Source organism: Microtus ochrogaster, chromosome 16, assembly GCF_000317375.1.
Source record: "Microtus ochrogaster isolate Prairie Vole_2 chromosome 16, MicOch1.0, whole genome shotgun sequence".
NCBI lineage: Eukaryota > Metazoa > Chordata > Mammalia > Rodentia > Cricetidae > Microtus > Microtus ochrogaster.
Window position 1 is genome coordinate 41,232,519 of NC_022018.1, and position 15,570 is coordinate 41,248,088.

Genomic DNA, 15,570 nt, shown 5'->3' on the forward strand with positions numbered 1-15,570 from the left:
AAGTAAATGCACGTGAACTATTTACCATAGTGCCTGACATAGAGGTAACACTCTGTAAATGTTATTGATAATTATGTATTATTTAATAGCTTTCTCAGATAGTGTCCAGAGTGCCAGAGCTGTAATGTTGAGCAAAATAGATCTGGTCCTTCCATTTTAGAGTTGACACAGGGGTAGGGGAGATTCTGGCAGTCACAATTATCTGAGTGTGTTGTGTAGCAGGGGGACTGCTAAAAACAGGTAGATGTCTTATTATGGAGGCTTGGGTGGGGTTCTAAATAGGTCACGTTTTAAAGTGGTCTCAGAGGACCCTAATGAATATCCAGGCCTGAGGACTTCTGGAATACAGTGCCAGAAGCACAGTAAGAAGGCAACACCAAAGTTCTCTGTGGGTTCACGGAGCAATGTGGAGGTGGCCGAAGAGTAACAGGTTGAAATGTGTAAGACGCGTAGGAGTCAGCCTATGAGCTGAGGAATGAGGGAAGGCAGGCATCGGATGGGCAGGTGCAAAGACTCAAGGTCCAGAGAGGTGCTGGGTTAGCTGTGGGGAAACCCTGGCTCCGATGCTAGCTGTGGACCTGCAGGAAGTCATGTTAACTTAACTCTGAATTTCAGCTCTGGCTTCTATAACATGAAAAACCATCATCCCCACCTCGCTAGTTTCATAGGAATCTTTTAGTCCAGAATGAGGAAAAATCCGTGTGAACATGGCTTGAAAAGTTCCTAATTGATTATAACTGGTGTGACCATTAGGGGATAATGGTGGGAGCATGATGATGTTCTCCTAACTTTAAAGCTTGGGATTAAAGAGAATAACCTTCCACACTTCCTCACAAAATGTTCTGAATTTACACAAATCAGGCCCCTACTAAGGAGGACGCAGTCAGCACTGGGTAAATGACCACAGTGTTTCAAGATACCTTGTAGGTGATAAAGTAAGGCTCGAACATTAATCTCACAAAGTCTATATTGTTATATTTGCTACAGATGACAGCACCAAGATTTATCAATCAGCCAAGTGAAGTTTTGTGGGCATGGATCAGGAGAGTAGCTACTGGAGAGCTACAATCCTGAGCCAACCCATAGATCATTCTCCTGGTCTTTACCTTGGCTGGTCCACAACCCATTTCCTCTAATCTTCCCTTTTTCTGGTCTCTTTGACCTTCACTTTGGGTTGGAAATCCACGGCCCATCCTTGACCTTCACCCTAGGCTAGCCCATGACCTCATCCCTTTGGACTTTTCCCTGGGCTGGCCCTCTCCTCTTGAACATCATTGTATACTTCCTCTTCTACTTGGGTATCACCATGCTTGGGGTTTGATGGAATGCAAGACTGAGATGTGACATCCGAAAGCACCCCACATTTCTTTTTGTGAAGAGCGAGAGAGAAGAAAGGAGAGAACATTTTCCATGCCTCCTTCCCCTTTCAGGTTCTATTTTCACTCAGAGTCCAAGGAAAGCCCTAGAAAAGCTGATGATTAATCAGTGAACTGGATGGCCTGGGAGCTGGAAAGGAATGGCTAAGATGTCAGTGTGCTGGGAGGCAAGAAGAGGCAAGCTACCTACCGACATCCCTGGGGCAGGAAGAGGAAGGATAACACACACATGGAGGGAGGGAAGGGGCGGCAGCTTCACACTGAGTCACGGAGACCCATAGTAAAATTACCAGCTCACCCCTACGGGGTTCTGGTGAGCACTCCTGAGAGAAGAAACCTCATTTGCTTTTAGGCAAGCTCATATATCTCTGACAGATATCTTGAACCTGGAATACAGCCCAGCCTAAAGCAACAGCCTGCACCCTCTGACAAAGAAGCCTCTCCTGCAGCAAGAGAGGGCAATTATCTGCAAATCCTGATGACATTCCCAACACCCTGATCTATATTTAATAACAGCAAAAAGCGCTTGCATTAACAGCTATTAGGCCTTTCACTACTGTAAGGAGGCCAGCCTCTCTCCTTCTTTGTAGCGATCAGGTACAATAAAAAAAAAAAATAGAAAAATAAAGCTTCATGGGTTTCAGAATGATCTCCCATTAAGAGATTCTCGGAGTGTCATAAACTGTCAGATGACAGCAGGGAAGGTTTGTACGAATTTTCAAATGCCAAAGTGAAATCAAATGGATAAAACTCCTAGCACAGTGAGACCAGTCTCCCGAGGCATCTGGAAACCGCCATGGCAGGTACAGTGTTTTACTTCTGTGCACTTCACATCTGTGCTTTTGCCGTCTAAATTCTGACACTTATTTCCCTCGTACTTCTCAACGCTCTTCCTCCTTTCCTGGTGAATGCTGTTTGTTTAGCTTTGAGTGTGAGTGTGCCTCACGGGATCATGTGTTTGAACACTTGGTTCCCAGCTGACGACATGGTTGGGGGAGGCTTGTGGATCCTTTAAGAGCTGGAGGAAGTGAGTTGCTCAGGGCAGGCTAACCCTGCTTCCAGGAGACTTCCTGAGGTAAGGTAGCCAGTTGCTTCATGCTCCTGCCTCAGCTGCCATACCTTCTCATCACAGTGGTCCATTCCCCCTCAAACCACAGCCCAGATAAATCATTCTTTTCCTAGATATTTTTGTTAGGATTTGTTTCTTTTTTCTTTTTTGTTAGAATGACATGAAGCCTTCCCATTTCACTCATAGAGAGACAATAATCTCTCAGGCAGGTCCCCTATCTTCAGTGACAATTCTAGCCAACCCACGTTCTGCAGGTTGTCGGTGCCCTGGTTGATGCCTTTGGCATTGATAACATATAGGATAAAGGATTAATTTCTCAAGTTTTGAAGATCTCACATAGGCCTTTAGACTTTACCTTTGTTTGACACCCTGATACATCATGAGTATGCTGGTGACTCTCTAGAGCTGTTAGCTGTCCACACACAGCCCTTGGATGCCCAGGTCATCCTCTGCCTGAAATTTCTTTTTCTCCCTCAACTTCTTCCTTCCTTTCAAATTTATTTATTTAATGTGTGTACCATGTTATGTATAGAGAGGTCAAAAGACAAGTTTACGAGTTGGGTTTTGCTATGTGGATCCCAGAGATGGAACTCAGGCCGTCAGGCTCGGCAGCAAGTGATTTTACCCGCCGAGCCATCTCACTCTCTCTGGGTGCTCCTACCCTCTTCCTGATCTCCTTTGTCTGAATAAACACTGACCATTACTCTTTCCCCTGTAACTCCGCAGTGCTCTGCTCCCAGGACTATGGCCTTAAGATGCTCTTTGCTTTAAAGAGATTGTATTTCGATTAAACTCACTATAAACTGAAGGTCTGATGAGCTTCATATACCTCCCCTGCAGGACATCATAGCTGAGTGGCGAGGCCCACTGTAGGGGTCTGCTATTTTCCCTGTGGTTATGGGGTGTCTGGGAGCTGCAGCTCGCTGCCACCCAGTATCATCTGGGAGGATCTAACAGTGCATGAGTCTCTGAGCAAGACATTTGAATCCAAAATCCGAAGTGTGGTTCCTATTGAATTTGTATTTCTTTGCACCATTACAAAGTTAAAAGATTATGAGTGAAGTTATCATGGGTCGGGACCAACTGTTTTGACACAGGGAATCATGGTTGCCAGGTTTCTTTTTGCCTTAGAGTATTGAGGCCTTTGCTGTCTTTCACTTCCTGACTTGATTTTCTCAATGAATGCATCTCCATGTACAAATGCAATCTCATGTTGACTATATTGCTCATACAATGGTTATGTATATGTGTTCTTTGTATTGTCACATTTAACAACCACTGTGTGAATGGACTTACTGACAAATTCCCCTCTGAGGATTACACATCTCAAGTACGTGGGTCCCTGCGCTCCCCATAGCCTTCCCTGATGAAAGCTAACACTAAATACTTATTCTTTCCAGAGTGGCTGCCAGCCTAAACTCAGATGCCCACCTGCTTTCAAAATCCAGCACTCCTCTTTATTAGCTAGATTACCAGGAAAAGGCTATTAGGCACTCTGCCTGCCTTTGCCTTGGTTGTCTTGTCTGTTGAGTGGGGAGGCCTGCAATACTCATTTTAAGAGGGCTGCTATGAGCATCAAACAGCAGCCAGAGTGATTGTCCAGAAGGAGATGGATACAGGAGCTGTCCCATTCCAGGGCTGATTGCTGCAAATATATCTCAAGGGAATCCGGGATTTCAGCCTTTCACCCCCCGCCCCGCAAGAGACTCCTAGCCTTCTCTTTTACCTGATGCCTCTTACATTGATTTAATTAGCTGTTTCCTCTCTTTCTAGCTCCTGCCCTGTTGTTCTGGAATCTTAGACCCTTCACTTAACATCATCATCAACCCATTAAGTGGCCTGAATTTCTCTTCTTGAGTAGCTCTTTATAACCTTCTCTTTTTAGCTGCTACCACAGCTGCTGTTGCTGCTGCTGCCGCTAACCAAGTTTTAGTTGAGTGATCCGGTTCATCACTTAATATCTTCAGAACAATTGATTCTAGTTCCTAGGTACTCAGAACTAAACTCAGGGTTGCAACTCTCTTGCTTTTAGTAGAAAAACAATCTCAAGACTTCGAGGCAGGAAAGTGTTAAGTAGGTATTTCATTAGGCATTAAAAACCCAAGGATGGAAAGATGTCTGGTTGATGCGAAGCCTACGCCATCCATGTACCTGGGAATTCGAGAAGTAACAACCTGGTGTCTAACTCTTTGATGTGTTAAGAGGCTGCGGTGGGAGCTGACACTTCCCTCCAGCTTTCCACTTACCTCTGCAAAAACAAATGGAGCATCAAACTGGAAGCAGACGTGGCCATGCTTAACAGCTTGAACAGAGGCTGGGCCACAGCGGTACATGCCTGGAACACACAACAAGGAGGAAGGCAGTATGAGTTAGTTGTTTTCCATTCTGCCCATTGACACAGCCCTGCGGCGGGCGGGGGGGGGGGGTCTACAGGCACCAGTGCTTCCCAGATTCACCAGTGACTTTGTCTAAATGTTTTCGCTGGCTACAGAAGACAGGTGACCAATATGCTTGATCCAAAGAGTTCTGCTAGAAATGCCAGCTCAATCCCAGGAAAAGAATACTGGGTCAACACTATTCCTAATTCTATTCTGCTGACTACAAACACGTGCACTGGTCACGCTTATCTCTCCTTCAAATTATCCTTGTTAGTGTTTGTCAACTTGGAACAAGCTAATGTCATTTAGGGGAGGGAAGCTTCAATGGAGAAAATGCCTCTAGCAGGCTGACCTGTGGGGGCATTTTCTTGGTCAATGATTGACGTCAGAGCACTGAGTTCACTGTAGGTGGTATCATCCCCTGGCCAGGCGGTTCTGGGTTGTATAAGAAAGCAGACCGAGCAAGCCACCTTGAGCACCTACCCTGACTTTCCTTCATGATGGACTCTGACTGCGAGTTGAAATAAATCTTATCCACCCCAAGTTGCTTTTGGTTGTGGTGTTTATCACAGCATCAGAAACCAAACTAGGGCTGTCCCTGATACATCCTTAGTAGTCGTACTGATCTTGCTTTCATTGTTTTCTTTTTGTTTTGTTCTGTTTATGACATTTGTCAGGGTGTTGTAGATTTGGACACTGACCATGCTCATTAGCCTTAGCACGCTCATGCTTATGTTTCTAAGATCCCTGAAAGTTTAGCCACCCATCCACATTTTCTAAGAGATTAGCTGTAGTTCTGTGAGTCTCCTCATACTATAAAGTCCAGAACAACCGATAGCCTGATGCTTTCTCCATAAAATCCAGCATCACAGCGTAGCTTCGTCGTGACTGTGGACTGAATGCTTTCCTATCTATGGAGACTTACATATAACATCTCTGTCTCAGACCAACAGCAGAGGAAAGAGCTGAATGCATCCAGGGTTTGCAGTCCTTTGGTGTTTATCATCATATTAAAAAGTATGCAATTCTATAAAAATCTGGGGTTGGTCACAGCCACTCCTAATTAGCAGGGTTGGAAAGTTAGAAGAGAGACATCTACCCACTCAAGTTTTGAAAGAGACCAGAGAACCTAAGACATCAGCCTTTGGAAGAACAATTTAGTAAGTAATTTATAATTATCTTTCAACTTTTATTTTTTTCTCTTGCCTTTTATCACTTCGTCATTGTGGATCAGGGAGGGCTGAAGTCATATTTTATAGCCTAGTAAAAGTGTTTACCCAGATGTATTTTTTTTGCCCTGTCTTCAAAACTGCTTATCAAAGCAAGATTAGATGAGTTATATAAGTTATATTCCTTTCCCAAAAGTTGTAGAACAATCAGGGTAAAGCGGACTATTGAAATGAAGTGAGACTTGATTGACAGGCATTGAATTCTGTATGCATGCCTAACAAGCACATTTCTAGGGTTGGTTCCTAAAGAGTGTGCAACCCACACACCGAGGTGAGCAGTGGGGTGAATAGGGAAGAGGCAGGCTTACCATCACTGTTTTCCTGGGGTGTGCTGTCCACAGCTTGCCAGCCTCCAAATCCGACAGGAAGGTCAGGCCTTGTCATCCAAGCTTCATTCCAACAGTGGTAGTTCCTAAGAAGATAACCCTGATGAGGTTACACTTCCCATAATACCCTAGTATCTAAGCATTCAGAGTCACCTCCATTCTGTGCTGTGATCACTAGGGTAGATCAAACTAAATCTGAGGGCTTTGGAGATTGCCTGCGCCTTCTGATTTGAGATTATAGCACATCATTTGGGGTCCCTGACATGACTGGTCATTGCTTTCCTCTGCTAAAATTGGTTTCATCCAGATCATCCAGAGATAATGTAATAGTTTGGATCTAAACCATCCTTTGAGACAGAGCTTACAATGTTCAAAGGCAGGAAAGAAATGCCAGTGGCCTTAAGAGGCTGGACCAGGTTGGGGCATAACAGTGGCTCCCACAAAACCGTGGTCCCTCCTGCTCCGCCTCTCCTCTTCCCCGAGCCATACCTGGATGTTGGACCCCATTCCTATTTCCTCGCTGTGATCCATGAGTTCCCTTTTAATAAAGAAAAACCTTAGAATACTCTACTCAGAGTTGGCTTGGGATTATTTGACTCGCATTCCCACCATTTGATGCATTCTGCATCAAAAGATCGTCACTAACCCCATATCTGACAGGGGACTCAAGAAACTAGACATCGAAATACCAACTAATCCCATTAAAAATGTGGTAAAGATTTAAACAATAGAAGAATCTCAAATGACTGAGATGCACTCAAAGAATTGTTCAACATCCTTAGCTACCAGGGAAATGCGAATCAAAATGACTCTGAGATACCACCTTACTACTGTCAGAGTGGCTAAGATCAAAAACCCTAATGACAGCCTATGTTGGAGAAGTGTGGAATAGGGGGGCAATCTCTCACTGATGATGGGAGTACAAACTTGAAATTAGCATGGCAGTTTCTCAGAATCAATCTACCTCAAGGCCCAGCAATATCACTCTTGGACATATACCTAAAGAATGCTCAATCATACCACATGGACATATGCTCAACTATGTTCATAGCAGAGTTATTAATAACAGCCAGAACTTGGAAACAATCGAGAGACCCCTCAACAGAAGAATGGATAAAGAAATGTGGTATATTTACCCAATGGAGTATTACTCAGTGGAAAAAAAAATGACACCATAAAATATACAGGCAAAGGATAAAACTAGAAAAAAAATCATCCTGTGTGTGTAACCCAGATCCAGAGAGACAAACACTAGGTATGTATTTATTCATAAGTGGATATTAGCTGTAAAGCAAAGGATACCTAGTTTATAATTCATAGCACCAGAGAAGCTAGATAACAAGGAGGACCATAAAAGTGACTCTTGGATCTTCCTGGGAAGAGGAAATAGATTAGATATCTAGAGTAAACTGGGGATGGGGGTAAGGTGAGGAGGTAAGGGGAGGGGTTGGGGGCAGGGGAACTTAAGGAACTGAGATGGACCAGTTGAGGGCAGAATGAAGGGGGAAAGTAATGAAAGAGATATCTTGATAGAGGGGGCCATTATATGTTTAGGGAAGAACCTAGTGCCATGGAAACTCCCAGAAACCTAAAGGATGACCCCAGCTAAGACTCCTAGCAGTAGTGAAGAGGGTGCCTGAACTGGTCTTCCCTTGTAATCTGATTGGTGACTACCCTAAATGTCGTCGAAGAGCCTTTATTCAGTAACCAATGGAAGCAGATACAGAGACCCATAACCAAGCACTGGGCCGAGCTCCGTGAGTCCAATTGCAGAGAGGGAAGAGGGATTATATGAGCAATGGGTGTCAAGATCATGACAGGGAACCTTCAGAGACAGCTGACCTGAGCTTGTGGGAGCTCGTCAACTCCAGACTGACAGCTACGGAGCTGGCATAGGACTGAGCTATGCCCTCTGCATGTGAATAACAGTTGTATAGCTTTGTCTGTTTGTGGGGATTCTATCAGTGGGACCAGGACCTGATCTCAATGCATTAGCTGGCCCTTTGGAACCTATTTCCTCTGGTGGGATGCCTTGCTCAGCCTTGATACAAGGGGGAGAAACTTGGTCTAGTCTCAACTTGATGTGCTATAGAAGGCCCTTCCCCTTCTGAATGGAGACAGAGGAGGAGTAGATGGTGGTGGTAGAAGGGAGATTGGGGGAGGGAACAGGAGGAGAGGAGGGAGGGGAAACTGTGGTTGGTATGTAAATTAACTAAATAAAAACATGGAAAAAACAGAAAAATACAATGAGGACTAAAAAAAGAAATGGTAACCTTAGCTACTGATTATAATTCTCTAAATCTGTAGCAATTTGCATTTGCTGTTCAATGAGAAGAAAAGGTCACCAGGGTAAGTGTCTCTTTACGCTTCACCAAAAGCAGGCACCCCTTGAGGTAAGGCCTTTTAAAACTCCCCAGAACCTTGCATATGACCCCTTGAAACAAGAGCACAGAATGAAATGTCATCATGAATTGTATTATTATGTCCTTGGAAAGACCTGGGATTATACGACAATAGAGGATCAAAAGAGAGCACATTAACCTGTGAGCACTGTAGAAAATGCTCAGACAGTGCTCAGGATTTAATGCTGGCTACTGCAGCCTCTGTTTATAGCGCTGAGGGTTTCGGACCCAGCCATCATCCATCTTCCTGGAATGCCTCAATGTCAGTAGTTTGTACATGTCTCTCTCTCAATTCTAGGTATTTCTAATTGGGTCGATGAAGAGATTCTAACCTAATCACATACACGCTATTCACAGAATACTGTTCTGAGTGCTGAAAAGTCAAAGATGATCAGGATATAAATTGTAGAATCTCTCATAAAGAACCTCACAATCTACAAGGAATAACAACATACATACCATTTGCCACTGATTAAAGCATGTTTTATATTTATGGCAAAGTTTAATTAAGAGAATAAATTATTTAGAATAAAGTATTTAGAATAGGGCTATATAAATGCTCAAGCAAAGGAACTCAGGTTTTTAAACATAATTAATGAAAGTGACATGTGCTGAAATAAAAATTCACTGGGGTGGGGCTTAGGATCACTGAGTGACAGACAGCTGGTCTCAGGGCCTTGATGACAAGCCAGAAGGCAGAAAGCAGTGACCACAGTATGTCTGGGGCACTATAAACCTATCAGAGTTGACCCCTGGATCCAGCAATACCACTCTTGGGAATATACCCAAAAGATGCCCTATCATACAACAAAAGTATATGCTCAACTATGTTCATAGCAGCATTGTTTGTAATAGTCAGAACCTGGAAACAACCTAGATGCCCTTCAATGGAAGAATGGATGAAGAAAGTATGGAATATATACATATTAGAGTACTACTCAGAAGTAAAAAACAATGAGTTATTGAATTTTGCATGCAAATGGACGGAAATAGAAAACACTATCCTGAGTGAGGTAAGCCAGACCCAAAAAGAAGAACATGGGATGTACTCACTCATATTTGGTTTCTAGCCATAAATAAAGGACATTGAGCCTATAATTCGTGATCCTAAAGAAGCTAAATAAGAAGGTGAACCCAAAGAAAAACATATAGACATCCTCCTGGATATTAACCTTCATCAGGCGATGAAAGGAGACAGAGACAGAGTCCCACATTGGAGCACTGGACTACAACCCCAAGGTCCAAATCAGGAGCAGAAGGAGAGAGAGCACGAACAAGGAACTCAGGGCCATAAGGGGTGCACCCACACACTGAGACAATGGGGATGTTCTATCGGGAACTCACCAAGGCCAGCTGGCCTGGGTCTGAAAAAGCATGGGATAAAACCGGACTCACTGAACATAGTGGACAATGAGGACTGCTGAGAAGTCAAGAACAATGGCACTGGGTTTTGATCCTACTGCACGTACTGGCTTTGTGGGAGCCTAGGCTGTTTGGATGTTCACCTTACCAGACCTGAAAGGAGGTGGGAGGTCCTTGGACTCCCCACAGGGCAGGGAACCTGGTCTGCTCTTCAGGCTGATAAGAGAGGGGGAGTTGATTGCGGTGGTGGGGAAGAGACAGAAATCTTTAATAAATCAATCAATCAATCAATCAATCAATCAATCAATCAATCACCTGAAAAAAAACCTATCAGAGTTGGGGGACAACTAACGATCACCCCTAATATTCCAACATCCTAAAAATCTTTATGTATCTTAATGCACCTGATAGACCCTGAACCCTGTGAATTCTATCATAACTACCCCTTCCTGTAACTCCCTCCCACCCCTTTTACAAGGGAGGAGACTGAAGGGAACCTAGCTTTAGATTACATAGGCTATCAATGGTAGAGCTTTGTAGTCAATGCTCCTAAGTACTGAGCTGTAGTATGGGTAAGGAAAATATTGTGGGCATTCTGAAACAAATTAATGTCTGTGCTTTGTTCTTATTAGAAGCTAGGAATAATTTGAGAAGTAGAGTAAAATTTGCAAACTGGTGTTTGTGGAAGAGGGGTGGTGGGACGGGTCTTCAGATTGGGCAGTCCCTATCCACACAAGAATGCTACAGCACTCTACAAAGTTCTAATGAAGTATATCTACCACAAAAAGATCATTACCACGGGAGGTAGAAACCCCAACTCCAGTGCCTCGGCAAGCTCTCTATAGCTGAGAGTTACCCTGAACTTCTGATCTACCCCCACCTCTGGAAGGCTGGGACAACAAGCCAGTGTCATCGCAGCTGGGGATTGAAGCCAGGGCTCCATGCATGCTAGGTGAGTATTCTACCGACTGAGCTATGTCCCAAGCCCCAAGGAAGACTTAAGTTCTGACAGAGTGAAGAAGCAAAGAACAAAAGTTTATATTGGCAGTGGTGGGGATTGGGGGTGACCAGCTCCATCTGGACTCCAGGCGCTTGCTTGCCTATGGGAAATGCAGGAGTTAACTTCCCAGAGGCATTTTTGTCCATACATGTGATTACTGGGATTTGATAAAGAGATGGCTGGAATGTTCATGGGTAGTAGAGTGAGGGGAAATCCCATTGGTTAAGATGGGGCAGAGAGCAGTACTGTATTCCAGAAGAGAAAAGGGATGCGTGAGGTTGGGGTTGGGGTGACTGTTATATAACGCAACACAAGGAAGACTGCTTTGAGTATTTAACATTAGGGGTGACTGATATCCTCCTACTTCCTATCTACTTCCTCCTTCTAGTTTAGAAAGGCCCAGTGGATAGGAAGTGGGAAGAAGGGGCTCAAATAACAGGGGTCAAGAGGCAGAGGCCAGGAGCAATCTGTGGAACAAGTGTGGGACACTATACCAGGTCTCCAGGGCAGTGAGGATGTGATAATGGCCATAGTATGTGGTCTCGGAGCAGGAGCAGCAGGTAGGATCCCATCAGACAACAACCTCTGTCTCAGGAAGTTCACTGGGTGTGTGGCACCTTGCCTGTCTAGCTCCAGAAGAGAGGCAGAAGGACCAGGAAAGACAGCAAAAAGACTTTTCCAGGGCAGAGTGGGCAGTACCGGGCTTCTATGACTCTACCTGTCCCCACTAGAAGAATAGGATCCGAATTATCCTTATTTAAATGCATATCTCCTTGGCAAGGTTAGCCTGGGAAAAGAAAAATACTCTCTGCAGTTCAGATCTCAGGCAAAGACGTTTCTTTGAAGATAATATTTCTTTTCAAATGGCCAGGAGGTGGGGAAAGATGCCTCTCAGTCTATCACCTAAGTGCTTACCTGTGAAATCTGGCTTCCAGTTTGACTAACTGCTAAGATGCTGTCTGTGTATGGAAAGGAAACATCTCACAGGTGGAGGCACTTGCAGGCTAGGGAGACTGTTTGGAAATTGTATTCCTGTGGTTGGGTTTTGGCAAGGTGTGGCAGGCCAGTGGTTTAGCAGTCAGCTGGCCATGAGCAGTAGGAGAGGAAGCTCCCTCTACAGCCATGGACACTCTGTTCACAATGTGGTTTTCTTTGCTCTGGACAGATGCGAAAGCACCGAGAGAGTTCTCCATCCAGCATACACACTGGTCTGCTCTATCCTAGATCTCCCCATGAAAGAGGCAATAGTTATAGGAATTTATTTATTTAAAATATTTAGATGGTTGATTGAGGTACTTAGTGGAAAGGGGAAAAACTTGTTTCTGGCTGTTATCAACCACTGTTTTTTTTTTTTTTTTGGATGCAATTTACACACATTTCTGAGGATTGATATTTCCAAATGGTATCTTTTCCTTTTAGCCTGATAAATTTCTAACATTTCCTTTTATTTATTTTAAATCATCAAATAATGATAATAAAAAATACTACCCATTGAATATACATTTGTGGTATCCAATGTGATTTCAAATATACTTTTAGGTTTTAAAATTTTATTTTACTTTTCTGTGTATATGTTTTCTCTACATGTATGTCTATGCACCCTATGTGTGCCTGGTATATTCCCTGTAGCTAGAGTTACAGACACTATTTTTAGCCAACATGTAGTTGCTGGGTTCAAACCCAGGTCTATTGGAAAAGCAGTCAGTGCTCTTAACGGCCGAGGCATGGGCTCCAGCCCTGTAAAAATTTACATGTATATGTATATGAATATGTATACGCATGTGTATGAATGGGTTTGTACATGCAAGTGTGATGCCTGAAACACTCAGAATTGGGTGTAGGATCCCCTAGAGGTGAGATTTTGGGCAGTTGTGAGCTGCCCGACATGGCTGCACCTTCTCTTGAGTACTGACTGAGCCATCTTTCCAGCTCCAAGTGTGATTTTTTTTTAAATGTATGTTCCTGTTGTAGATGCCAACATTTGAAATATGCTCTCACAGTAATTGCGTGGCATACATTGCATTATTACTAACTCGAGCCACTCTGCTGCACCGTGGATCTGAAGCACTTGTTCATCCTGAATTGATTGCCTCCAGTTGTTAACTCCCCAGTTGTTAACAGGTTCCCAACATGCCGCTTCTCATCTTAAGCCTTCTCTGTCCAGTTATCTCCCTAAGTCTTTCTGTTCTCATCTTACAATTTTGCCATGGATTTGTAGAAGGTGTGAATCCATTCTTTGTAAATTAGCATTTAAAGCATTGGGCTTTATTGTGGTATTCCCATATATTTATTTCATTGATCCTCCCCCACTTCCCTCTGTGTTCACCCTCTCTCTGTTTTTTTTACACATGATGACAATTTATTTGTGAAATTTATGTGATAAATTTTCTCTTACATACACATGTTTTGAATGCATGTGTGTATATTTTTGTTATGTTACAGATCTTCTAGCTACTTGATTTTCCCATAGAAATCAGGCCATTTCTCTCAGCAGCTCTTTCTGTACAGTTTTCCTCCCCCCAGGAGCCCCACTCGGCTTCTATGTGGTGTGCATGCTGTTGCCCTTCCCCCTTACCCAGCCTTCCCTTAGTCCCTTCACGGCCTCCTTTCTCGTTTCATGACCTGTACCCTCCACATATATATGACTTAAAATGTAGGATTATTTTTTAAACTCTAGGATCTTAACATGAGAGAAAATGAGGCATTTATATTTCTGAATTGGAGTTACTTTGCTTAATATAATAATTGCTAGTTTTATCCACTCTTTCCTGTAAATGTCGTGATTGCATTTTTCATAATGGCTGAATAAAACTCCATTTTGTGTATGCAGCCCTCTGTTCTTATCCATTCATCCTCTGATGGGCAATCAAGGCTGGCCCCATTTCCTGGATGCTGTGCTGAGTAATGCAGTAACACACATGAAGAATCTGCTTCTAAGGTTCTGTTTGCTTTGCCCTTCCCCACGCTCTCCCCATTGGAACTAGGTCTACACCCAGGAAGAGCTGGGCGCAGATGGCCCTCTTATTCACCAGGCATATGTTCTAAGCAATAACTAAAACTGCAGACAATGCCAAACCTGACATAGACTGTAGTTTTTCCTATCTTGTCATACCTAGGATGAAATATTTCAACAGGACACATATAAAAATATACTGCCAACAATATTTGTATGAATGTGGTCCTTTATATCCTGGCTGGGGCAGAGCAGAGTGGTATGGAATTTCATGATGTTTCTCTGAATGACACAGAATTTAAAAATTATGAATTGTAGGGACTGGAGAGATAGGTCAACCATTAAGAGGACTTGCTGCTCCTGTAGAAGACACATTAGATGCCTCCTGTAACCATCTATAACTTGAACTCCAGGGAATCAAATGGAGTCTTCGGGTCTCTGAAGATACTCTACTCATGTGCACACATCCCTGTGCAGATACACATATGGACACACACCTTACAAGGTAAAAAGAAGAAATATTTGTAACTCTAAATTGTTTATATCTGGGGTTTTCCACTTAATTTTCAGACTGTGGTTGATCGAGGGTAACTAGATTCATGGAAAGTGAAACCTTTGATGGAGGGCCACTTTACTGGTCATCAGAATTGTGAGGCTATCTGCAAGGTGCATATACACAATAGTTTCTCCTTTTATTTACTTGTTGCTTGCCGTGCTGGGGTAAATGCTCTGTTGCTGAGCTATACCCTGCCCGATAGCATAGTTTTATTTAGCTACAAAGGAAGAAAAAATCAGGTTCTTTGCAGGGAAACTGAAGATGATCTCATTGAGTGAAATAAGCCAGCCTAAGAGAGATAAACATTGCCCAGTTTTCCTCTTACTGGGAATGTGGGAGGAAAAGAACATAAAAGTAAAAGTCGAACATTGTATAGAAAAAGAGAAAGGGAGAGAGGGAACACGTAACAAATGGGGGACATGATCAAAATACATTGTTGCCTATGTAGGAATGTCACACCACATTGTTTCAGACAATGAATGTTTGGTAGCAACAACAATAATAGTAATAACAATAAAAGAATCATGGTTTCAGCCAGGTGGTAGTGGCACACACCTTTAATCCCAGCACTTGAGAGACAGAGACAGGCAGATTTCTGTGTGTTCAAGGCCATCCTGGTCTACAGAGCTAGTTCCAGGACAGCTAAGGCTGTTTCACAAAGAAACCCTGTCTTGAAAAAGGAAGAGAAAGAAAAAAAGAAAGAAAGAAAAGAAAGAAAGATTGATTGATTTACCTGAATGGAAAACTGAAAACTACAACAACCTAAGCTGTCCAAGAAGTGACCAAATATTTTTAAACCTGAAGCAGGCAGGAATAAAGTCTGTGGTATACGCATGTTCAGAAGAAACGCTTCAGGGCCATGGATGGTGTGTGCTCATTGTCATTGTCTGGATGAGCTTGGAGAGGACCTTGAGCATCA

At 43.3% G+C, this 15,570-nt stretch overlaps 1 protein-coding gene across 1 annotated transcript in view; it reads right to left on the minus strand.

Moving 5' to 3' along the window:
- F13a1 (coagulation factor XIII A chain) overlaps positions 1–15,570 on the minus strand; it is a 157,279-nt gene that overhangs the window by 40,381 nt on the left and 101,328 nt on the right. Inside the window, exons 9-10 of the mRNA XM_005355047.3 lie at positions 6,361–6,464; positions 4,692–4,780 (exon numbers count right to left, since the gene is read on the minus strand). Coding sequence (XP_005355104.1) covers positions 4,692–4,780; positions 6,361–6,464 — 193 coding nt within the window. The remainder of the gene's footprint in view (positions 1–4,691; positions 4,781–6,360; positions 6,465–15,570) is intronic.